This window comes from Bombus pascuorum, chromosome 1, assembly GCF_905332965.1.
Source record: "Bombus pascuorum chromosome 1, iyBomPasc1.1, whole genome shotgun sequence".
NCBI lineage: Eukaryota > Metazoa > Arthropoda > Insecta > Hymenoptera > Apidae > Bombus > Bombus pascuorum.
The window spans coordinates 7,305,174-7,332,155 of record NC_083488.1 but is presented as its reverse complement, the minus strand read 5'-3'; the positions used below and the strand labels follow the sequence as shown (position 1 = coordinate 7,332,155).

General features: G+C 41.1%; 1 protein-coding gene across 10 annotated transcripts in view; it reads right to left on the bottom strand.

Moving 5' to 3' along the window:
* Positions 1-26,982, bottom strand: part of LOC132914018 (agrin-like) — a 384,730-nt gene that overhangs the window by 260,320 nt on the left and 97,428 nt on the right. For 5 of the 10 annotated variants that reach the window (XM_060972973.1, XM_060972809.1, XM_060973134.1 and 2 more), the window contains exon 2: positions 1,551-3,070. The exons of 2 other annotated variants lie outside the window; for them this stretch is intronic. In XM_060972973.1, coding sequence (XP_060828956.1) covers positions 1,551-2,871 — 1,321 coding nt within the window. In that variant the 5' untranslated portion in view covers positions 2,872-3,070. Of the gene's footprint in view, positions 1-1,550; positions 3,071-5,868; positions 5,929-26,982 lie in introns of all 10 variants that reach the window. 3 more of the 10 variants (XM_060973299.1, XM_060973381.1, XM_060972895.1) reach the window with 2 other exon arrangements.

The window sequence follows — 26,982 nt, the reverse complement described above, 5'->3', positions numbered from 1 at the left end:
CAAAACATAGAACAAACGTCATTGGTGAATGACGAACTGGTTCAAAATGAGTCAGTTTATATTCCTCTAGAGAGCACAGCATGATCCCGGTTCCCGAGCGTGTTGTTATCTCGTAAACGAGCAAGGAAAGATGTCCAATGATTCTCCTGGCATCTGTTTTCTCTCACCATCTTAAACGCTTACTACGTACGTCCCTTACGGTCAAATAAATTTTTATCGCAACTAAATAATATCTACTTCTTCTAAACGTATGACCATCAAAGAACGAGTTACACCTTCTTTCGAAAGGTAAAAATTATCTCTTTTAAATATAATATAAATTTATATTTTTTTAATATTTTTCAAACAATTTATATCGTATCTATCGTTCTGGTCTAATTTCTATCATTCTATCATTTCTATCATTTCTATCTGGAAATAATTTCTATCATCGCCACGATATTCCCAATCTAACGCGATATCATCAAATTTCAAATGCTTTCAGGTAAGTACTCAGAGCGAGTAACGAATAAAAGCGTAGTTACATAGGCAATAAGTAAGGAGGAAAATTTTCCAAAGAATCTGACAAAGTGCTCAAAAATCGTTTCCAAGTCCGACAACCGCGTGGAAAGGAAAATTTAATACATTTCACTCGGTGCGGTATCCCGTACATCGTGCGTCCGAACATTCACTGTGGAGCAAAATGGATTCCCAAGGTGTACGTCACTCTTGTCCACCTCTATTCTTTAAACCCTCTTCTTCCATTTACCGTTCACATTGTAATTCCGACCGAATAGTTTCGCTAGTGGCAAGTCCGTACGTGCCGGGCATGTCAAATTCGATATATAAAACTGGCTGGGAGACAGCAACCGTTCCGGCTTAACGTATCGTCAGCACGTGTCGTCGACGTCGCTGTTGCCGTCGTCGTCGTCGTCGTGGTCGTCGTCGCCGTCCATTATTATGGCGGTCACATGGACGACCGTAAATAATTGGTATCGGATGCTCATTAACTAAATGGCCCTTTGGTATCGGTTGGACGCGAAATGAAGAAACGAAATAACGGGAAACGAAAGAAAAAGAACATCCGCTATCGAAGCAGACCTACTATTAGCACGCGTTCCAACAACGAGAAGAGTCTTTGTAGCCATCGTTGAGAAAACTTTGCTAATTTCGTATCCTCCTTTAACAAAGCTTCTCTGTTAGCCAGCAGCATTCGTTTTCCCTGGAACGTGACCTATAACTTTAAATGACTCTCATCGTTTCTAAAATAAATGTACAGGCACAAAGAAAGCAACTGGTTTGAGTAAACATCACGGTGAAGAAGGAATCTGAACGAGAATCCCGATTCCTTCAAGATACCGCTGTCTTTATCGTACTAACAATTTTCTCGTTACGTTCTTGGTCGCAAATATACGAAATTCCTAACTACCAAGACTCTTCGCGTTTCGAAATCGTATCAAGCGATTTCGAATATGTTCATAATGCAAACTATGTATCCATTTGAAAATCCTTGTAAAATATAAGCCCGATATAATAGAAACTAGCGAAGAGATATAAGTGAAATGACTCACAGTTTAGATATAGTAGAATTCCAGCGACGAACACGAAGATAACAACGAGAAGGACCAAAAGGAGTAACAGTATGGTAGGTCTGCACCAAGGATTCCCAACGACTTCCGTTTGCCTGCCATCCTTGCCACGTTTCTGATCAATGACGCTCGACTCTCCGCTAACATTCACTACTACGCCCTTGTACGGATACTGTGGCGTCTTTTTCTCGGCCAAGAATCCATGATCGTCCTCGGGATCCGAATAAACGCCGTACGCCTCGAAATTGTTCTTCCTGTATCCGTTCATCTTTTCCGCGTTTGTCTCCTCTTGATCCTGAGTCTTTCTAGCGTATGCGGCAGACGAAGAGGAGCCCAATTCGCCGATCTTCAACGTTTGATCGTACGATTTATCTTGATACCTCGAGGACGAAGAACCGTCGTACTTGGCCCTCTCGTAACTCTTCGAGCTGGTCAACTCGTATTTCGAGTCGTACGGCTTGCCACCGGTTTCGTAAGCCTGTTCTTCGTACTCGTACGATCTAGGCTCGTACGATTTACCCGTTTCGTATCGCGGCAGTGTCCCGTACATCTTACTGACAGAGTGATATTTACTTTCGTATTTTCTGCCAGAAAGGTCTTGCTGCGCGGCACAAGACAACTCGTAAGCAGAATCGTGCGTTTTCACCCCGGATTCATAGCCCTTCGACGGAGTCGGCTCGTACACTTTGCCCGAATGATGATGGTGATGGTGATCTTTCTTCGGCTCGAGCTTCAACGTTTCTTCCGCGTATCTAGACGCGTACTCGTAATCTGTTAAATCTCTCGAGTATCGCCTACCACCTGCCTCTTGAAGTTCCGTAGGATAAGTCCTGCTGAGCTTCTGGGCATCGCTCCTCTCGTACGGCGCGTCCAAGTCTGATTCCTGATACGTTCTCTGATCCCCCCGACGATCGTACCTCAGGTTATCCTCTGGATAAATTCTGTTATCGTATCGGTCAATATCCTCCCTGTCGTACGGCTTTCGCTCGTAGCTTCTGTAGCCCCTGCTCGACTGATCGTGGTAGCCCTGCTCATACGGGGGCAACCCCGATGCCGACTGGCCATCCTGATACGGTTTAGAGTCTTGGTACTCGAGGTACCGGGAGGATCTACGCTCGCTACCATAGTCCATCGAGCCTTCGACCACGTTTGGCAGTTTGCTACTTAAATTCTCACCGGTTCCGGTGGACAATGCCTGGCAGGTCTCCGCATGCTCGACTAAATTAGGCAGCCTCGATAACGAGCTACCTGGTGTGTTCTCCGTCAGGTCGAGCTTCAAACCGTTGCTGCTCGTCCTGCGCATTTTCAGAAATTCGCATGTTCGATCTCGAGCGACGAACGACCGCGACGACCGCTCGTGTTGCTCGACCGATTACGATTCGCGCGCGACTCGTTCTAAATCCCTTTTCGTTACATCGACGTGGAAGTCATTTCGGACGCGATTAACGCGCTTTCGTTGTTGGGCGAAGCGTAGGTGTTAGTGGGGGTGAGTTACAGAGAATCTGAAAAGAAGAGAAAAGAGAGGGGTTAGTGAATTAGTTGGAGTATTAGTAGGATAGATAGATTTGGCGCTTTTGGTATATTTGTTAGACCAGTGCGAATGTCTTGTCGTTCGTTAGTGCGATGAACGAGAAACAAAATTTTGCCAAAGATTTTACCATAGATGGAATGAATCTTTGCAACCACTTGATAATATATTCAAGCGTTAAATTATAGATAAAAGTTAATCGTAGGTTTCGTTCGTGTTAAGATCATAAATATACGATAGTATTAATTGCTTAAAGTATACTAGGGACACCGCTGCACTCTAACAACTAATTAACTTCTAAACTATAGATCACATCGTGAATATAAACAAAAGCTATAAATCTTTCCTACGTACGTCGGGATAATCGCCATAAGAATCTTAGAATCCATAATCGTATCTACCACAGTCGCAACGCGAATAAATATTTTTAATTGCGGCAGTGCATTCTAGAACTGCGGGTGCAAGTCGGATCAGCGGTTCGCCAAGCTCTTAGAGCGTGCTTATCCGTAGTCCGTTATCGATATGTGTATCTCAATACAGCGTGTTCGGGGCCGCAATATTCTGTAAGCGCTGCTCCAGACCACGATTACAGCCGTATGCTTGCTACCCCACGAATACTCGATATAACAATGACAACGATAATACTCGATCGTGCGTGACCGAAATGCAACGTTCGTTGTGGCAGACGATAATATCAGATTGGTATTCACACGCACTGTCTAAATCCCAAGGAAATTCAAATCCTATGTGTCAAATCGAATCAACGTTTCGTCTCTTGTAACTGTTTCTCTCTGTCTAACGCGAGTGATTATTTTATGCGCTTCAACTTCAAATAGTGCCATGTACGAGTACTCATATTTCCAGTGAACTTGATATTTATTTATGCCTCTCAGTTTTAGAAATTTTCTCGAATGAAATATCACAGAACTGGATCAAAGTGGCTTTGAAAAGTTTTGAAATCAAACTTTAAAATGAAATGTACGAACGTAACGTTGGCTCTTAATGGATTAATCTTGTCATACAGTACTTTATCGGAAACTTTTTATTACAGACGACGTTATATACTACTGGCGATTGAAAGCAAATAAAAAAGTAATAATACGACTGCAACTACGACAAATCTACTTTAGATGATTTATATCAACGATACACCTTCACGTAACAATTTCTAAATCAAACACACGGTTTGCTGATCGAAATTTACGAAAGAAAAGGCAGTTATCAAGCGGGGGTGTGGGAGGGAGCAACGGGCGAGGCTCGATCGATAATTAATTAAGCATGATTGCGGAGGAACGACAAAATGTCACGTCTCATCGAAAGTTTCCGCGGCAGCCCTGGCAAGAATATCGTTTCGACGTAGTTGCGGCAACTTCTCAAGTAACGTACAATGAGAGCTCTGCAAACAGTGTCTCGTGAGGATGGCGTTTATCTTTCATTCGTACGTATCTTACGCGCAAGCCTCGCTCTCATTAATGTGTAATGGCGTAATCCCCTCCTGTCATAGAGACGCGACTCGTGGACCACCGATAAAACGAAACTTTGTTCCTTGACGTAATTGAAAATCTTTGATCGAGCCACGATTCGCCAGGATTCCAATCTGAATTATTTGATCGTCTCACGTTCTAACGTGACCAACCGAGAGACGAATTCTTCGCGAAAACTATCACGTGCTCCGCCTCAAAATTAAAATCATTTCTGAACTTCCAAATTGAATTTTTTAACCTGAAAATTGGATGGTCATCTTCGTTAATCGGAAAATTTTAGCTTGATATTGAAGTTTCGAGGAGTAGGAATTTATAATGTGTAACGTATTTATGAATTCACGTTATAAATTCGAAGTAAATCGAACGTAACGATATTTAATTTTTCATTTTCATAATCAATAGCCAATTAATTAATAGCCAAAAATAAATAACCTTCTACCGATATTTTTAATATAATGCGATAAAAAGTTGTTATTTGCTAAAAACTCGTACGCGTCGAAATAAACACAACGTTCGAGTATTCGTAAGTAGTATCGGTCCGTACGTGGTCAGGCAAAATTGAAACGCCAGCGTACTAATTATTCCGAGTTCGTGAAGTCAAACAAAACCAGTCGCTGATCGATCCACGTTATAATGCCGGTCGCATCTTCGCCGTAAAACGATCTTCGTCAACTAAACTGCAGTAATAAGTGCGACAAGGGCTCAAAGGAGATCGCCGTTCCGCATGTAAATACGATTAGTTCCGCAGCGTAACTTCATTTACGTATATTAAAAGCGCAGATAGCCCACTTTATGCAAACGACGAACGGGATGGGCGTGGTGAGAGGAGAACCAAGTCCCGAGGAGAGAACCTGGATAGGTGGAGAAGGGGGCTCGGAACGAAAACGACAATGAAAAGAAAAAAGAAAATGTTTTGCCAGGAACAACAAAAAATCAGGGAACTAACGGACCAAGGAGGAACAGTCGTCAGCGCAATGCCGTTTTCTGAATCCTGAATGTCAATCGCTAAATACTCCATCCGACAGCCCCAGAGTCTTTAGCGACTTTTCGCGCGACTGACGACGTTTGTTCGAAAAAAAGATATTCATAATTACGAGCTGTCTCGTTATGAAAATATAACCGCGGCTAAAAATGGAATGTTCCGCTTCTCAGACAACGACGTCGATTTTTGCGTTCTCCTAATTTGTTTTTGGTTTTTGATAGTGAAATATTTAGATGGCAATTGTGTAATAAGCGAGAGTTGGTTGTTTGGAAGAATCGAGAGGAAAGCTGCTGATATATCACTTACGCCAGAGCTGTCCACGGGCAGAGCTCCTTACGCGGCTTTGTCCTCTTCTACCCGCGGCCACTAGAAGCAGACAGATCAACGCATTTTCAGGCCAAGTTATGTTCGTTGATACATATGTTCTGGTAATAGAATTTATATAGACAGCTTCTTATATCATAGAGCTTAGCTTGGACAGCACTGACATATGCCATATACGCAACTACGTATTAATAATTTCAAAATATTGGAGCGAAAAAGAAGCAGATCATACGACGCAGGGTGTTCAGAACGTTAGACATGCCAAACTAATATAATTATAGAATTTTTCGTTCGCCACGTTTGGGTCCCTTATACAACTACGGTTGGTCGATGATTATTGCCACGGAGGAACGTCGACCAGCTGCAACTATTCCACGACCGTACGTTCGGATTAGCAATGTCTCGCGGTGGACGTTTCGCTGTTGAATACCGCCGCGCCAAAACTATTTTCACTAATGAAGCGCCGTTAAAACTTTCCCGATATGCCCTCCTACGAGGCAGGAAGTCTGGTGATTCCTTCCCGGACCAGTATATACCATTTGTCTGCTGTTCGATCGCCGGATATTCCAAAACTGCACGTCGAATATTCCGGCTAATAATTGCGCTTATGTTACGATCACTCGATGTCGTCGGGATTATGTACCACTTTACCGAATCTTCCCTCAGTCGTACGATAGCTTCTGAAACCGATATTACGTGTATTTCACTCCATCTTCCGTTTTCTCGTTTCCTCTTTCAAGAACTGCTTATATGCTTAGGGTTGTAGACGAGAGGCCGCTCGATTCGATAAAGTGGCTTAGAGGGTATTTATAGAAGTTTCTGCTTAAAACGATAACGAATTAGCGAGGTAGACGTGTTAACCCGTTGATAGCGTAATAAAATAGAGAACCATATCTTCAATTCATGGGCATTACCATAACAACATTTAACAATGTCTGTGTGACGAAAATATTGAATAACGCGAACAGTATGTAAAGCTACAAACTTTTAACCATTTTATACAACGGAACAACTGTGGACTGTTACATATCGACTAATCCGGACATACATGCATATTCATCTTAAAAAATTAACAAGTAACAAATATTCAAAACCACGTTCCACTGCTTTTTCCAAAAGTGTTACCATCGCGAATTTGCATACAAAACACCATCGACCCGATCTTCTCCTCTCGTCGGTATTTTTATTCAATCCGAATACATTTACTTATCCCAGGGACCGCAGTTTTCCCACTAACATTACCAACATCGGTCGCCTTTCAATTTCGGATGTGCCGAACCGTTCGCTCAACGGCGAACGGGAACGACTTCAATAATTTCGGATAGTCGATTGCAAGAGCGTCATTTTCGATGGAAATTTCATAGTCAGCCAGCGGAACTTCCGGTTTGAAAGCGCCGGCTTCTTCCTGACGCTCGCTGCCGTTCGCGCAAGCATTTTTCATGCATTTATTTGACAATTTGGCACGGTCCGATCGACTCGACCTCCAGCTCGACCTCCAACTCGACCCAAATCGGCTCCTCTTTCGGCGCACTCACAAAAACCGTTGAATTATTTATATTTTTTTCCGGTAGGTCGCAGTTGCATCGCGAGATGCAAATGCATCTACTTTTTTGTCGGCTCTTTGAATGCTTAATGCTGGACCTGGCCGTGGTTGACGAGTCGCGATAGGTCAATGAGTGAAAAGATTCAAATGTATGATCGCGAACGAGTCGAAGAAATTCAAAACATCGCTATCTCGCGGTTTCTAGTCTAATTATTGGTGTCTGCTAATTAAAAAGATAATAAAGAACTGAACTTATCATCGCGAGGTATTCTATCAGTGAAAATTCTGATAATCTACAGCTATATAGTAATTAGAATTCTTTATCGCTTTAATCTTTGTGAATATCGATGCAAATAGGAAATAGTATCGCACATACTAATTCCTGGTCGCAGTTATTCGAGTTTCGTTAGTGTGAGTTAGTTCCTTTCAGAACGGCGTACCGACTATAGCTTCGTCAGAGCTCTGATGACACACAGATACCAAACTACTGATACTGATACTAATGCATCACTCTGTCGTCAGAAGCTGATGAAGCTGCAACGTTGATGAAACATCGTCGAAATACTGTTCGAAAAGGGCTGCAAAGTTTTCACGGGAAAGGCTCCGAAAGACAAGATCAACTTGCACGTCGGTGAAAGCCTCAAAAATCTAAATTTCGAGTAAAATACGCGAATGACGGGCTGGGAAAACGTTCCGATGTTCGATAAAACATTCGTTGAACTTTTATGAAAACGCATCGGCAGCATTTTTGGGACAATAACGAATAGAGTTTGCCAGTCAGATGTATTGATAAAAAAAGAAAGAAAAAAAAATTGGGAAACACAGCACTCGTAAAAAAGTATACAGAATATAGAGAAATAAAAATGAAGGAAGGTACGAGTTATCGATACGTGCCTCGAAAAATAACTCGTCGACCGTAGTAAGCACGTTAATTGCCCGAATGATCAACGATAACCGGTTCAAGAAGAGTACGTTTCATTATCGAATCTGTCTGGTTGTCGGCAATGCGTCGATTGCAAACGATACCTCTTTATTCCTCGGTTGTCTATTCGTTTGAACACTAGCGTTTATGAAACTGCTATCCCCAGAACGGCTGGTTGTATAACACGTAATTAAACTGATGAACGGGACAACGATTAAACGTGGTCGAGGCTGATCGATCTGGATAGTCGTGCATGCGAGCTCGCACTGCCGGCAAAAGTTAATCGAAATTGGCAGACGTTGGCCGAAATTGATGAACACGGTGTATCATCGGAATAGTGGGAAAGCAAAGGAATAGAAATGTCAATAAAAATGTTTGAACGCGGTCAAGCAATTAGGAAGTCGTACGAATCCGTCAACAATAAATCTATTTACAATCTTCAGCGGACTATTAGCGTTTGAGATACCAGATAATAAATAAACCACGATTAGTTTTCTAATTAGTCACGTCTTTTTGTTACAATTCTACAGGGCCTTAGCATTCTTTTCATCGTAGATAATAACATAAGGTAGCATTAGCGGATAATCAACGCGAAGAGTGATCAAATAACACCGTTCGTGAAGAAAAACAAAAGACAAAAAGGGTCGGAGTGCAGGTTCATCGCGTCTTTGTTCGTAATTGAGACAGCAAACGAGGAGAAACAGGTGGAGCCAGAGGAAAGGGTGCAGGACAGCGAACGGAAGGGAAGGTGAAGTGCAGGTGAAATCGATTTTAGCCGACTGGTGCACCGACCTATCGCACCAGTCTCGAAAGTTACGTATTAGGTGCTTCAACCGTAATAGGTGCAATCAAACGTTAGGATTACGAGTGGTGCACTGGATGGAGAAGAGAAGAGAGGGGAGGAAGGAGTGTAGTGGTTGAAGGGAGGAACGGGTTGGTCCAAAGTTTCAGTTTCAAGAGCATAAGCGAGTGTGCGACTGTACAAAAGATCGTGCACCTGTAACAAAACTAACATCGAATTGTATGCGCGAAATTCGAACAGCGAATCGAATGTAGAAAATTAAAAGTAACGCGTGTCATCGAGGCTAATTCGTATCTAATCCTTTTTACCATTTTTTTTCTTTTTTTGTAGTTGTTTGTCGATGTTTCGTTCGTATTATTTGTAATTTAAAAACTCGTAGATTGACCATAAATTGCATCGATTATTCGATTTCTATTCTGGCTATTCAATTTTATCAACATCAACTCCTACCTTTATATTTAGCTACGTTTATTTAATATTATTTATATTTGTATCTATATTTTAAATTATCGATATTTCCCAGTATCAGCCCTTATCAAGTGTCGCAAGGGAAAATAAAATATTTCACGTTTCTATTTCCTCGCTCAGTCTTCGCCATGATTATATGATAACCATAAAAATACCTCCGCTTTGATCCCGGTGCAATTATTTCAACTTCGAACGCAATAATAACTGCATCGACATATTTTCGCTCCACGTGAATTTTTGACCGTTTCGCCAGTGCACCAGGCTTTGCTCTCAAGATTCGTGGAAAAGAAAGTCTCCATTTGGACCGCAGTACGTGTGCCGGATGCGTGCAAGTACATGAGAAAAGGAACGAGAGGGTGAAATAGAAAATGAGAAGAGGAAAAGAGAAAAAAGATAGAGTGCAAAGGTGCGAGCACATTGCGACAGGTAAAAGTCGGTTGTGTACGTGTCTGTTAGTCGGTCCCCACTATGGTACTTCTGTGTCCGGCAAAAGTCCGCAGTACGCCCATGGGGCACTTTCGTACCCCTAGAACGTCTCGACCGGAAGAGTTTCGCGTGGTTCGCCCATTGCTTTTCCCTTGCATTCCTCGCCCTACCATCGTCGTACTGCCTTCTTCGCCGTTTCCATCTTCCTGTTCCAGGTTCTCCGGTTCACCGGTTAAATAAATACTTAAACGTGAACAAGGGCGACACTCTCTCGTTGCTCGTCTCGCACGAGATCGTGTTATTACCCTTACGCCTTTTGTCTGCTCTGTTCTCCGTGTGCACGCGTTATAAGCCAACGATATGGAGAGAAGGAACTGCGCCAGAATAAATTTTCTTGGAATTCTATGAGACTTTGACGGTTCCGCCTACGTGCTGTATGCGCGAGATTCTTGATAGCGTAATTTATGCAACAGCGATCGTTAGAGCGTTTCCAGCGATCGTTCGGTACCGTTTTGGAACGGCTGGCTTGGTGTAGGGATGCATGCACGATAATGTCGATCCTAGCTAATTATTTTCTAGCGTGCTTGCGGTTTGTTTATATTAAAGTCGATTAGTGAGTTCTTAGGTCGGTTCTTTGATCGAACTCGTCGATAATTCCGAATAATATAGCGGCGTGAAAAAATCTCAGACCGTATTACGTCCTTTTCTGATGACTTTTGAGCATGATTCTTGAATGTTTCAAACAAATACGTGTAGAGTGATTAGACCGCAGCTGGAATGTATGTATGAGAAACTCTAGAGAGAAAATGTGTAAAATCTGTAATAGTCGGGTATATCCACCCACAACCTAACATTTTATACTTTTAAAAATGTTAAATGTTATATATAACTGGAATATTGTACTTTTCCGAGTGCAATAACGATATATCGAAGAACAACTTGGCAGTTTCCCAATTTGATAATATCATTTGAAACACAGATCGTGTTTTTCTTGATCATCTTGATATTTTCGTTCATCCGCTAAAATATCAACGTTGTTGACATTAAAACGATAGTGGTTTCGACGGCTCCTTCGCTGTCGTTCATCCCTCCACAGTCGTTTCGCCAGACCAGTTCCCAGGATCGGCTAATAAAAATCGAGCGTCAATAGCGCAGAACAAACGTAATTACGCTCGACTTTCGAAAGCGATTACGAGATTTTCTGGTTGCCCGGGTTCACGTGCTCCACGTCGAAAAAGATCGTACCGCCAGGCGTTTTCTAATCGACCACGATTTCGAGCGGCACTCGTTTTACGGATAACAACGTGGCCAGACTACTTGCCGGCAATAGTCAACTTAACTGGATTACCTACCCATGTGTGGAGCAATTTGTCGCATTCTACGTGACTAAAACTTTCCGGTTCGTTCTGTGACATTTTCCAACTTGTTTACAATTCATTTTTGTAAAACATCGGTTCTCGAATAAAGAACATGTAAATTCTAAAATCGAACGACCTCTCTTCTGCGCGTGACACGCAACTACTCGAATATTTCTCCATTTTTATTGTTCTTTAAATGCGTTCTTTCCGCTCGATACCATACATGCTGTGGCTATCATAAAGGTAAAAGTGCCCATCTATCGAGTCATGGCTTTAAAATGCGGACCATCGATCGACGAGCTTTCCGAATAGCGGAAGTTGGTTAGGTATCAAAAAAAAAAGAACAAATAGAAAAAAAAGAAACAAAGAAATAGACGAAAGAAATGAATTGAGCCGACTGGCGAGTAGGAATATAAAAAGAGATTCTAAAAACGTTGGTTAGGTCTTGTGGAAACGATTCGAGAGAAAACCAAAAAGGAGCGAAAAAAGAAAGAAACACAGAGAGAGTAGGAGGAGGAAACAGGCACCGTGAATTACGGCCGTAAAAAAGAAAAGGAGAAATGACCTTCTTCGATCCATCCCTGCATAATTAATTACTTTCTCTGGGATGCAATTACGCCGCGTTTCCAGCTGAACCGCTGAAATGATTTTCGTAGCGTGGAAAAACATCTCGACAATAACACATCCTCCCCCTGACCTGTCATGATCTCTGGTAAAAAAGACTGAGGAAAAAGGACGAAGAAAGGAGAGCGTTTTCCAGTCTCGGTCAACAAACCTGTGTAAATAAAATCTGCATTACGCGCTCATCAAATTAGAGATTTACCACTAGCTGACTCTCTAAAACATACGACGCGGTCTCTGAGTTTGGATAAAACTCGAGTTCGCAAAAGTAGAATTTAGTAAGAGAAATGTTTTTTAGTTCGGTGTGCGAATATTATGGCGTTTGCCACGAGAGGATTTTTCATAGCGTAGACTATTTCGAATCTTTCATATGATACAACACGACGATAATAGACGAGTCGTTTCGTTCGAGACGTGATCAACACGAACAACTTTGTGCGAAAATAATTTTCGAAATAATACGCGAATTAATAAGTGTAATAAGACGACAGTAGAATATGGTAAATGTATACAACCATAATGCAAGAGACTAGTACAAAATATATGTTATATGAAAAATGTATAGAACGAAGCAAAGCAGAGCGTAAGTAGAATTAGTCCGTCTATGGCCAGACACGTTTCACAATCTATATATCAAGCAGTTTCTCAGAAGCCGTAAAAGTTTCCCAACAGTCGGAAGAACTTTCTTTTCCATGTAGGATAAAACGCCTTCTCGAGCAACGATGTTTCATATAAATTATGGCTGATCTAATTAATACATTAGACACGACTTTCTTCTAACAAAGTTATCGTAACCTGTACAAAATTATTCCAGCACCCACCAAAGAAAGATTTGGAACAATTAGAATACCTCTAATTATTTATTACGGAGGAAATTATACTCTTCCGATAGAAGCTTACGAACTCGTCCAAATTCTTTTAGTTGATCAGAAACGAGCTTTATTAGCCGTATTAATTGCCTGATATTAGTGCTTACCTAAGCGAAACCATTTTATTAGTAATCATGCCGTTTAATAATCTTACTGGTCTAATAGAGCGGTATAACTTTATCGTTAATCTTCGTGAATTATTTATCGTAGCTGCCAGTTGATCGATATCGTCTTTTAGAGAATAAAATGACGGCATTGTAAAGAAGAAGAGACAAGTACGAACAAGAATAATCGACATCGATCATTTTCACGTGATTTCATCAATCGAAATTTGTTCATCGATACTGAAACGCAGAGAAGTCTGGGTCAGCGAAAGGATTGATATCGAATGAACGTGCAACTCTGATAAGCTTCGTCTCGCCCTGCGGTCGAGCGATGCCCTCGATCACGTACATGCTGCACCACCGGTTACGAACTTTATTAATTTTCTTTCTGCCGAACGATTCATTATTCTGTTAGCTCTATTTATTCTTAGCCCACTTCGAGAAGCGTGACTGATTACAACGCGACTCGATGATCTAAGATTCATCCGCAGTTTGAACTCTATCGGATATATTAAAGAGGAATGAACAATTGTTTGAAATATGATACATAAGACTGTAAAAAGTTAAAGTCAAGATACGAGATTTGCATACAGCAAATTCATAAATTCGAAGTTTCAAGAAAATCAGATCTATTAGCGTATTAAGTGGCAAACGTATAGTGGCAAAAATTGAAGAAAAATCTTCAGCAGAATCCCAAAAACATCGATTAACGGGTCATCGCACGTATTACAACGCGAGGATAAAAAAGTAAGCTGCTTATCTCGAATGTAGAGGGCAGGAATATTGGCTGGGCGGCGGGAAACTTTGGGGAGAACCCTAATTCTCTATATATTAATCGAAGTTGAGCATTATTAGCTCCATGGACCACTGCTACCTCTGATAAGACCATAATCTCCGATCCTTCATCTAACCACGAACGAAGTTCGCTCTAGACAGCTCGTATTTCCTTTGAAATCCACGAAAAACGTCGTAATTCGACACTTAATTTTCTCTCAGCGTACTTTTTTAGTAGATCGTTAACAATATTATAATTTGAAGACTTATTTAATATTCTCTTATAAGAAATTTTAATCTTCCTCCGCGGCGAGTCACATGGCGGATTTTAATGGATTGAGAAAGCGACTACAGGTATCGTTGAAATCGGATTGGCGTTTCTTACCCTATATATCTACGGGATTCGTTAAATCGTTCGTAAAATCCAGTTCGTTCTTTCGCGCGAAACGTTTCGTCCAGATTTCTTGCCCGTACAACTGTAATTCACAATTTTAACACTCGTTAGAGCGTAATTAAAAGAAGGAATGATAAACGTTCGCTGGAGCACGACCGCTGGCACAACTTTCGCGCTACAAGCACAATTTTTACCCATACCCGCGACCAGGTCTGAAAATTCACGGAATTTTCTCATAGGGTATTTCAATTCGCACATATTCGCACATAGCCTGCCTCTCTCCATTTTATTCTCATCTTTGTCCCTTTTCCATACGTTTCTTTCTACCTATGTGCGCACATGATACCATTGGTAGATTCAGCGAATAAAAAAAAATTTTATTGGTACGGGCACGGCTGGTCGACAGTCGTTCATCGCCGGTATAAAAATTTCCTTCAGGCATTAAAACTATAAAATCATGGACGGTCTGTACGCGATGAATTGCAACTACGACCCACACTATCATAAAGCGTCATGAACACATCTTGAATTACCATTACGACAATTTTGTTTTTCCGCTGATTCCTTAAACTTTTCAGTCCTTGCTTCTTTGCTCGGTAAAATGACAAAGCGAAGCATAATTACAGATATCTGTACTTAATTAGTCTTTATACAGATCGATTTAATGTCGATAATAAATTATAAACATATAAGTTATACATAGAATATCTGTTCGCCTTATATCCGTCTGACAATACAAATTTCTCGTTGCCTGAATCGTCTACAATTGATGGTAGAATGTTTCTCGTTATTATACCCTTCCAGCTCGATCGAAGACGTATTGTTTGATAAATCAAATGTTTCAATGCAGTAAATTGAATACCTCGTTATACATTTTCCATCGTATCTAATTGGCGTTATATTTTCTGTCAGGAAAATCTCTAGGTAGGAAACTACAGAAAAGAAAATGGAATCATTCACAGATTATTTAGTATGGGGAAAAACTAACGAAATAGTAAAATTCAATTATTAATTTTAATTATCCAGGTAGTGTAACGTTCGAATTCGTTAAACACAATTACTCATAATTGTACTACGCTAATAAAGCAAAATGTATAGCAATAATATCTCCAGATATCTTCGGTTTCCACGTGGCTGCATAAGTAATAGATCGACGCATTGGCTCGTACAAATGTAATATCAATCCTTTACCCTCAATAATCTTATGTACCAGGGGAGCAATACGATCCCGCTTAAGTTTTCTCGTAAACTCACGATCTTTCAAGATATAACACATTTCCTGTTGTACCCGCACTCTACGACTTTCGCGCATGTATTCCACGCAAGCGATTGACCGTGCTTCAACAGTGAACACGTGCGAAATTACGGCTCATGGTGCCACATAGAGCCACCTCGTCGTTAAGTCCGTGACTCGTCGCCGTACCGCGCCGGTTGAACGCGGCCCGGATGATGCGACGCGAGCCAGTTGCGTAATTAGCAATAAAGATCGAATCATGCCGCGTGCGAACGTGTTACGTTATTGGAATATATTAAAGAGCTTGGTCGTAGGTCAGGTTTAAGTACAACCACGCTCCTATTGACGAGAAAATCGACGCTATTCCGAGAATAGTTCCCCAGAGACGGGGTTGTTCGTCCCGAGACGATGAAATAAACCGTGCAAGATGGCCGCGGCCGCTATCATGGGAACGATTACTCTGGAGGTGTCTTTGTACCGCGGCTGAAATCGGAATCGCCGTGATCTCGATTATTCCACGCTTTTGCCATCCGGCTTCCGGCGTTTTGCGCGTTGTCCACCACCGCCGAGTATGCTGATTTCCACGTGAAACAAAGAGCTACGGTGAGGAAAGGGGAAAGGACCGGCTGAAAGGAAGACACTGAAGAGACGCGGATGAAAAGAAGACGAAGAAACGTAACGGAGAGAACGAGGCAAAGCAACGATCCCCGAAGACGCTGAAAAAGAGAGGGTTGAAAAAAAGGCAAAGGGTAGCTATGCATCGGGAGGTCGAAAGGGCGAAAGACGACACCAGACGCGCGTAAAAGGGTCGGTGAAGATTATTTCCTAGAATGGCACAGGCAAGTTCGTGCATCCTGAAATGGAACCCCCGGGCTGTGTTACTCTTCCTTCTGATTCTCAACCGAAACCTCTCTCCTCTTCTGCCTTTCTCTTTTCCCTGTGCTATCCATACTCGCTTTCTCTGTGTCTCTTTGTTCCACCCACACGGTTTTCCTTTCCTTCCTTCGTGTCGTTGGTACCTCGTGCACACCGTGTTCCGTGTTTTTCACGTAGCAAGTGAATGACCAGACGTGGGAAAAGTCAAGGGGTCGCTCTTTGACGATCACTTCGCAGCAGACAAAGGGTGGGCAACGAATGAAAGGATTCGTACGAACGAGGCAAGAGTAGCTGCGCTCGTATTTCCTTTCCAACGACGTGGAAAGTTTCGAGTCCCTCTTGAGGAAGCTCTCGACGTTCCTTCTTAATTATCAATACGCCAGATTCTTAGAGATTCCCTGTGTCTACGATTGATTCAATTTCTTACATATACCGTACATATAATTCTCGTGGGTTCCACGCGTTTAATCGTACTCGAATTTTTATTCTCTATGTCACATGGTAACAAATAATTTTCTTCAATTTGCTGTTTCTTCCATAAACAATCTTAGAAACATCGACGGGAAATGTTTTTCGAACGTATTTGTTTGCGCTCTTTACGTTTCACAGATGCAAGATATTATAACCTTCCAAGTCGGTCAAAGTCTAGCGCAGAGTAATCTATGATCAAGAATGTGATCGATTGCGTACAATTTTGATGGAAAGGCGATCGTTATTAACAAAGTGCGGAAGAACTTCCCGCCCATCGTAGATAATCTTCCATCATGTTAAAGTGACATAAGAAAGAAGTCGGAGAACGTTAGCTTAAAATTACGTAACCGTCCAACATCAACTTCACTTCGGTCGATGAAGAAAACGATCATCTTCTAATTAAATCTAATTGAAATTAAATTGCACGCTACTTCTTTCACGTTGCTTTGCTGCTCTTAGAAAAAATTCATTTCTACGACTTAATTTCTACTTTACGTTATGTTGTGAAATTACCAGGCGTCTAACGTAAAAGATTCGTGAATTATCGTTAAAAAACGACCAGGCATATAAAACAAGTGATTAAGATAAATTTCTTAACCCTGAAAATAAGTGAAAGGAAAGTTTAACGCGGCGTTTCGTTGCATGCGGAACAGAAAAGTTCGTGGCGTCTGAATTCTAATGGACTGTTTAAAATATCCCCGACGAAGATCCCCGATTATGGGCAGAAGGGAGTCGTTGAAAAATCTGGTCCCGTAGCTTTGAGCCTGCTAACGGGAAGCTGCGTCAGCGACCTTGAAAAACTCCGCAATCTCTTAACTTCTTAACTTTTACGAGCGTTTTGTCGGTTCTGTTTGTATTGCGGTAGAAGTTCGTTTGCGCCGCATTGTTACGCTCCCACTTCTAAACCGAGTCTGGAGCGGGTAAAACGTAAAAAGGGATATCTGTGATGGATTGAATACTAACATAAGGTTAAGTGAGAAAAACAAGACGAAAGATAATCTATATCGTTACTGTATCCAAGAATATGATTTTTTCGAAAATCTATATCTTCCATGTGATTTTAATATTTTATCAAAATAATTAATAAGTTATATTAAAGTACGATATAAACGATCATTGTTACGAGAAAAATATAAGAAGCAATTAGCGACGTCGCATCCAGTGTATCCTTCAATTTGCGAAAGTTCAACTTTTGAAAAGCTGTTGAAACTAAGTTTTTTCATAACGCAAAGAGGAGAACTTTCGAGACGTGGCTGCGCGTCTCTTTCGTTAGGCATAGTATCTGAACAAACGAGAACTAGAACAAGGAAAATTCGATGAAAGATGTTTTACGAGCCTAAACTGGTCTTATGAAAGTCGAAAAATTCTACTCCGCGAGATAACTCGACTCGACCTCAAAGATTATGCGATACAAAGAGTATATTGGAAGATTTCTTGGGAAAACATCCTAAAGAGCGAATTCGAAAATATCTGAATTAACGTGACCCGATTCTATTTTCAAAATTCCAAGTCTTGCTCGAATTAAGAATTAACGTTCTACCGTCTCTCGTATAATAAGCCAATTCGATTTAAGGGGCTGGCGACTCTTATTTCGTTACGAAAATATAAAATGAACGAGATCGAAGAAAGCAGAAAATGTAAAAGCCGATGGAAGGAGGAAACACGATGTTACGTTCAATTACGTGGAGAATGCAATAGCAAACATAAAAGTTCATGTAACGAAGCGACATAAGAGAAGCACGGTACGAGTCAGAATGCAATGCGAGTGTTTTGCTAGCCGCTGCAGCGTATGAATACTATGGAATTGTACGTAAGGTAAAGAACGACTCGGTATTCAGCATAAGAGTATCTCCTTGGACGAACGTTGACGACAGTCAAACAGAGACTTCTCTGTTCAAAAACTCGGTCTCGTGTGCGTACAAATCACTTTTTGCTGTTCTTTGTTTTTACAATGCCTCTCCTGGTCTGACGGTGTGATTCGAGCCCTTTTTTATCTTCTTCATTGTTCCTCCGTGGTTGGTGCCGCCGCCCCTTTGTCTCATCCCTTGCCTCTATCCTTCGCGCGTCGCTCCTTGCATACAAATGCGACCATCATCCGGTCCAAAATTACCCTTATCTGGTTCGTGCCAATGTTCGGGCGTACAACGGAACAAAGTGCGAACGTATCATACCGGTGGGATTCCAGCGATATAAATTTCAAGTTTTTCGTACAGTTAAATCGTGGGCCGGAAATATGCGAGCGCTCCCCTGTCGTAGATAGAGTCTAACCTCTTCGAGGGTATCGGCGAGAGATACGGATTAAGAGAGAACGAGAACACGTTTTCTTTAAGTTAAATAAAAGAAGAGCTCGTTGGAATCTCGGTTCAGGAAATTTGTGATAATTTTCAAATCTATCTACGGTTTCTGATTGTATCTTGAAGAGGTTATTAAAGAAGAACGAGACAAGCGGAAAGCTGTATCAAGAGTTTAAAACTCTAGCGGAGGAAGCTAAAGCCTTTTATCAGTTGAAGGTAAAGTTTTGAATACCTGATACTAATCGAAATAGAAGAGCCGCTAATGGCTAAATTGACGCAACGTTGCGTGTTAGTTCGCGAAACAAAAATCGTTAAGCAGTCGCCACCTTATCTCTTCCGCTTGACGACGCTTTCTGTCGAAGAAGATCGCTTCTGAAATCTACTTAGGTCCGATACGCGTGTTTAATTCGAAGTTATGATCTTTGTTTTCCTCGCAAACGATTTTAAATAATCGAAAAATGGGAATATAAACGAAAAGTGGAAAGAAACCCACGGACGTGAAACAATATTCCATCTAGTTCCATAAAACTACGAAATAAATGTAATACGCGTTACAGTGTACACCGCGTGACGAAAAATCAAACTCTATTAATTTATTAAGACTCGCATAAAGAAACGAATTTATGTAGATATCAAAATATATAACCCATGTTATTTACAGATCTCGAGATTTATTGGCGCCGTCCCGAAACGTTATAGCGCGCATTCGTGATTGTATTCCAGCATAAAAAATGGATCTCCGCATGCACGAGCAAACACAAACGAAACATTGATAACGGAACAGTAGCGACATCAGTTTCGGCCGGGATTTATGCCAAAGCGATAGATTTCGCGGTGAGTTAAAAAAAAAATCGCACCCTCGGGAGAAATACCACACTAGACGGCATGTAACTTTCGTGAAATTTAAATCCCGACTGCGAGAACGAACCGAGAGGTACGAGATTTTAGTAAAGATATCGACCGGGTTACAGCTCGTGTTGGATGAACTCAAGCGGAAGAAGAGTGTTGTAAGGCCCTTTACAATCTATAAACTAGTTTATCGGAAGTCAACTTTTCACGTTCCACCGAGCGAAAACACGCCACTCGCGTACAGATCGTGACCACGAGCGAACCACTGTGACTTTTGGAATCTTTTTACCGTAGAACGAAGAAGATTTACTTTCACAGTGTTTTGAACAGAAACATTTTATGGCTGTAGCTACAATATCTTGTTTAGAAAATTAGAAGATGCTATAGGAAAGATATATATCATTTATTAACAAGATAAGAAGAGAATAATTTATTACACCAAATCGAAAGACATGTTTAACAAAAGTCTACTAGCGAAGAAAGTTATTTGCAGAAATGTAACAACATCGAAGTGAAATAATAATAAAGATTTCTTCGGTGCTTCTAAATCTGAGTATTAAAATATCGTACACTGCACGTGATATCTTCCGCGTAAGATTTTCTAGCGTAACTGTTTGAAAATATTTCACCGAGTATCGAACGATATCTTCAAAGCGTTCAATGACAAAACGTTGCTCTGGGCCACGTAACAGAAATTCAAACGCGTACAATATCTATACGCGACTAGGCTCCACGCGGACGCGTGTGACTCGTAACTCAATTCGAACGGACGTTTGATAATGCGCGTAGATGCAAATACGATGGACATTTGCAGCATATTTTGAAAGCTAATAACTCTAAGAGAAATATTTTCCCGAGAAAATAATAGTGCAAACAACAACGTGTTTTTGCTGAGAATTAAAAAAGAAATCGAAGAGCTTGCAGAAGATATGGTATAAGTATCCTATTGTAATTCATAGCAAAATCCTCTGATTAAACATATCGTTTCCTGCATTTATCTAACTTTTGGAACAAATTTGCTCGTACCACTTTTTTTCTGAGCTTCTCAATTAATAAAAGATATGAAAAGACAAGAAAACAGTGATAGGTATATCTCCTGTATTTCATGCATAAACAAGAGAACCGACAAGACATGTTTAAGAATAATACACGTAGCTAAATATTACTTCACAGTTTTATACAGTTCCGCTGAAAAATTTGCGAATGAAATACAGATACATCGTTTAGCTGTAGAGGAAAAGTGCGCATAACTACGAGTTATGCGTCCTAAATTTTTTAAACAGCCAGACTAAACAAAAAAGCCATGGGCTGGTAAACAAAATGGTTTGCAGTCAAACTTTTCAAGAAACTTATGCAACATACATGATCTGATTCAACAGCGCGTTTGCCTTCCGTGAAATATATATTTTTGGAATATCCATTCGGGAAATCCGATTATCTCGGTATCTTTCATTTTAGTTTGCATTATAATCCTGATTATAAAGTAAAACAAATATGATAATAAATTCTATGAAGAATCGCTCACACTACGTTTCTTTCGCTTAAACTTCCCGTTTTCTTTTTTTTTTTTTCCTTTTCTTACTTCGTCTTTCGGTTTCAATCATTTCTAGCAGCCAAACTTTGAACTTCTTGCTCTTTCTGACGGTAACTCTTGAACCGCTTTTGTCATCCCCAAACTTCAACGATCTTTCTTCCCTTTATCCATCAATTCCTTGTGCCCCATGATCATAAAAATATACCGGTACTTCCAGCATTTAAAATTAAAGTGATGGTAACATTTTCTATACTGTGAAAACAAAAAAAAAAGAACAACTTCCACAATACTACGTTTCGACCTTAACCTGCGAGCAAACGTTTTTCGCGAACCACACACGAAAACGAGATCGAACGAAAGATTCGGCAGCGGTATATAAAGTCCGGAACGAATCTATAGAACTTTAAACGCAGCAAGAGGATTAAAGGGATATCGAGGAGCATCGAAATACAAATCGAATGAGGCTGAATCGCCTGTTGCATGCAGATAGATGAGAACTCGGAAGCGAGCTGGCCGAAGGGAAAGGTTTGGTCAATGAAAAAAAGAGACAAAAGTACAGGAATGAAAATCACCCTGTTTTTCCTGTAACCTCCGTAAGTGTTCCTCCCTTAAATATCCTCTGTAATCGGCAATCTCGATCATGCGAATATAGGGGTCGCGCAGCAGAAGCTGCTCAGACTGGAATGGAAGTCCGCGCATTTTTCGAATTAGTCCGCCCGGTAATGGAGCAGAGAGCCGTGGAAATCCGACGATTCAATTTTCGCCTCGTCACGCTTCGCCGTTTCAATTTTCATACTCGTAAACGGCGGTGCTGGTTTGCGGCTGTGTATTTACGATCAAATTCTAGTCAATAACGTTCCACGGTCGCCACGACGTTAAACACCGTGCGTAGAAATGCTCATCTATTTTTCGCGCGCCCGTTAAATTGACGAAACAATGGAGTTTCGCGATGTGCGACGACGAACGCAGGCGAAGGTGATAAATTCGAAAAATTTCCGCGACCAGGTGAACGTTGCTTTTCTTCTTTTTTTACGTCGCGTATCTATCGACGTCACAGTTACAAAGTCGTAAAAATATTTATCGAAGCATAATAAAAAAACATATAGTACGCGAGTGGAAACCGTTTACGGCTCTCCTTTCAATTTTCACGACAATCTGCAATTTTCTCGTCTGATGAGCGATTTAAAAATACGAGACACAAAGGGGAAAGGTGGAACAGGGAAGAGAAAAAAAGAAGCGACTTGACAACCTGTTTAAAGAGTGAAACCAAATTGTCATCCACACGCTGAATTTCATAGTTATCGTCATAGATTAAGATAAAAGACGACAAATTTTGCTACCCAGCACAACACGCCGTTTATGATCGTAAAATGTAATCGAGTTACACCTATCGTTAATCATGAACACGCAGCTTCTCGTTTCTGCAACGTTATATCATTTTCAACAAGCGGATATTTGTTCTATTTATCTAAAAGCTACGACGTTCTTTATCGTCTCGAGATAATTGAGAACGTAGGAATACCCGTACAAGTACTTCACTGTTCGCGTTCTAATCTTACCGTATACCAAATCAGTACCATCGACAGCGGCACGAAGATATATGAGATGCTAGGTATACCCTATACTTTATCTATATGAATTTCGTGAGTGGTATTGTAGTCTGAAAGCTGCATTTCGCTCGACAAAGCGTACACATAATGGAAACGTATCGACAATGATGGAATTGGGAAATCACGAAAACTTTAGAATCGAGACGATTGAAAAGAAGGAAGATGTTACTTGGTGATATATATCGATCGATACTTCGTATTGTCGATATTAGTCAGTAAGATACATTCAGTACTGTACTGGCTATTTCTTATCAACTCCTTTATCGTAGTAGGTCATATTTAAAACAGATTTTTCTGATAAAATAAATAGTTATATAGATTCGATAGATACCGATCTTTTGTTCTCTGTTAAACAACTAGATCGACAAAACGACTAATCTTCAGTTCCTCTTAAAATCATAAAGGCCAACCTTCCAACTATCGTGAACTTCTGCGCGTGTGTGAATGAGGATAATGTTCAATTTGATCCTGAACAACAAGAGAGCGACAGCAAAGTTCCGTGGAACTTCCAAGTTATAATTACCAGGTAGTTGGACATTTCAGTAATTAAAGCTGGAATCTTCGTAGTTATTCGAAGTTGATTCTTAAAATTATCTGGGTGTTTCTCCGGCGGTGACCCTTTTACGATGCCCGTCGAACTTACTGTCGTTACAGTTACTTACTCGACGACTTTCGCGACATTTATGAATTTAACGCACGGTGAAATATATTTCGGATATATATAAATCCTGTTTTTTCTTTTTTTTCTCTTTTTTGGTATCTGCTTTCATTAAAGAATTTTTTTTGTTCCGCCATCTATTTTCTAAGCCCTTTATCAACGCGAGGAAAAAATATCGCGGTACAAATTTGCGACTGACGAACGGATCTCCCTCCAAATCAAAATTTGACACTTTACCGGAATACAGCTGCCAAAAGAATATCGCGTGTCAATTTCCACAAGGGTAAACGAGTTTCATAGAATTCCGAATAAATCGCCCCGCGTTCGTACGAACCTGGCTAGAAGAAAAGGATTAAATTACACAGCAGGATGCGAATCGTGGTAAATTTCGATATTGATTTTGCTGAAACTCGACCAGGAGAAACGTTCCCACCCTTTTGCTCCATAGGCCATCACTGGTTCCAATTGAAAAACGATGCGACACATAGGCACTAGGTATTTCCCAATAATATCGTGCACGAAAACTTCACGTAGTCATCGCTGGATCGTTTAAGTGCCCTACGGTTTGGTCGTTGTGGAATTTTTCGCGCGAACGATGATGTGAAAAATGGTTTGGCCATGCGGCGAACGTTCCGTACTTTTTACTTTCAGCCCCCTTTTTCTTTCGAGTTCTATGCATTTTATCCGGATTTCAAGCGTTTGATATGCTCTGTGATCCAGCTAATTGAGAAGCGTTCGATCGTTGAATGGTTCGAGGCCTCTCAAAAACGAACAGATGATGTTTCAAAGAAATCCTTTATACGAAGATAACTTTCCGTCCGATTTGTTGAATTTCTCTCACAAATATTACGGTCTCTTACAAGTATGCGGTTCGAAACATCGGACTTTCTTCTGACAAAAATATCATCGATTTATAATTAATTACGTCCACGTCTATTTCTACATCGAAATATACTTACCATTTTGTACTCGTGAACGTAGCAGACAAAACTGAACTTCGATATACTCACACTTTGAGCCCATTAAAAAGCGCGCCAGATAAAAGCAAAACTTGGGTGGAAAATTCTTATGAAATCGACTTGGTTACCAAAAAGAAGAGACCATAATTAGACGTTGGCAATCGTTTAAACGTCGCCGAAAGAAGTACGATTACTGTTGGATCCGGAGGTGCTTGAGCCTCGGGCGATCGCAGCTAACGAAAAACTTCTCGCGAGTATGGCAGATTCATGGTACGGTGCAGTATTTTCCGACCGGCGAACTGCCATAATTCGCTGCCAAGTTCATAGACAAGAGGGTGAGGGAATGAGAAGGTGGAGGAGAGATGTGGCGCGAGAGACGACAGCGAAAAAGAGAAAAACTCGAACGAGAGATCCGAAGTTTGGTCCACGGCCTCGGGAAAAAACGCATCTCCGAGCGCAATATATCAAAGAGATACGCGTGACCGAACGAATCACGATCCGACGTTGGCCAACATCGTCCGTCCGGTGCGCGAGCAACGCGCCCCCAGTAATACGCCGCGCTACCCTCCGAGAGATAACCTAATGTTCGCTCCTATTAACAAAAGGGCCAGACCTCACCCTTCCGAGGAATCGCGCGCGAGCCATTCGAACACGCAACCCTGGAAATTTGAACGCCCAAAGCGTTTTGCAAATTACGCATTGTTCTTCGAAATAGTTGAACCGCGTATTATCGTATACAGGCGGAGGCAATATTCTCTAATATGACAAGGGTTCGCGTTGACTTACTTTCTCGATTTTCTGGATCTGGATCTACCAAATTCTTCGAAATTTCCATTCTACGCATTGTTCACTATGATCATTACTTCGCTGTTTTTATGTATCTTTTGTAATTAGACCACGATACTATTTTATTCGTTCGTACTTCTATGTCGAAGAAAATTTCTAAAGTATTGTAATTCTCATCTGCAATGCTACATTTCCCCGTAAATAAATAAACAAATAATCTGCGAAACTTAGAAACGTTAACAATCTTCTCGGAACTAATAATAAATATTATTGCGCGTTGTTTTCGTTAAGAAGGCTCGATTCTCCAAAAAAGCTTGCTCAAAAGTCGCGTGTTTAAAGGTTAATTTCCTTGTTTTCTGTACCTTGGCCATTCCCTGACTCGGCCTGTTAATTAACCGGAGTTAACCGAAGGCCAGGGAGAAACGGAAAGCGGTGGCGATTCAAAGGAATTTACGATTTTCCTCTACGGATGCGGTAGAAAGAGAAGTGGAAAAAGGAAAGGATTGAAGTATCGAAACTCGGCTCGGGCTGGTGCAGAGGGTTAGCAAGGTTTCGACGTCGGGTGCCGCGTTTCGCGTAGATTTACACGAAACTTCTAAGCTTTGGATGTGCTCGTGGAAGAAGCCGAACCGTAGCCTGCTGATTCGCCTCGCGGTAAATTCCAATTCCCTAGTTCCGTTTTAATTGCCGGCTTAATGCACTTCTGTATTCTCACTCCCGTTCTCTTTTTCTAGCGCATTATCATTGCGTGCGCTACTTGGCTCGCTTTCTTGCACTTGGTGCACGCTCGACTCGTTACATTGGAAAATTCCTTCTATTCGAAAAGCTTTTACACTACGCGAAGGAACCAAGAAACCTGGATGCTCCGAGCCAAAGGACTCGAATATTTCACGATAATTCGATTTCCCACGATACGGTTCCGTTGAACCCAGCTAGTGCCTGGAATCATGTCCTGGAAATCCTTGCTCGTGACAAAGACACGAACGTATCGATCGTCGTTAAGAACGTCGATTTGGATTACGTTTATAATATGAAAGGCGAGTTTTATATTCCCTAACATTGACGCGTCGAATTCGATTTTCGAACTCGAGAAATAATTTTCTAAGAAATTGGCTTTTCCTTATAATCTTTACAATCGTGAAGTCTTCTCCTAGCCTTAGTCCTGGCTTCGCTATCTCCCGTGTTGAAAATTAATTAGCCAAATCACAGGAACGTCCGACGTACCTGGTTGCTAACCTTCGATATAACTGTACCGATAAAAAAAAAAAAAAGAAAAACACGTATATCAAAGCTACCTTCGACTATACACAACCTTTGATTGATATCGGACAAGCATCGCCGGTAGCTATAAATTGGAAGACGAATCGACGAACGGTGATTATGTATTAATCCATATGGATGGATTAATAGCCAGGGAAACTTTTGTACGTGGCAGAAAGAAAGATCCAGTAGCCGCTCCCAACGATGCTGCATTCGCATGACAGAAAGACGTACATCACGCTGGTAGATGATCGCTAGAAATGGATCCCCCTTTGTTATATTAC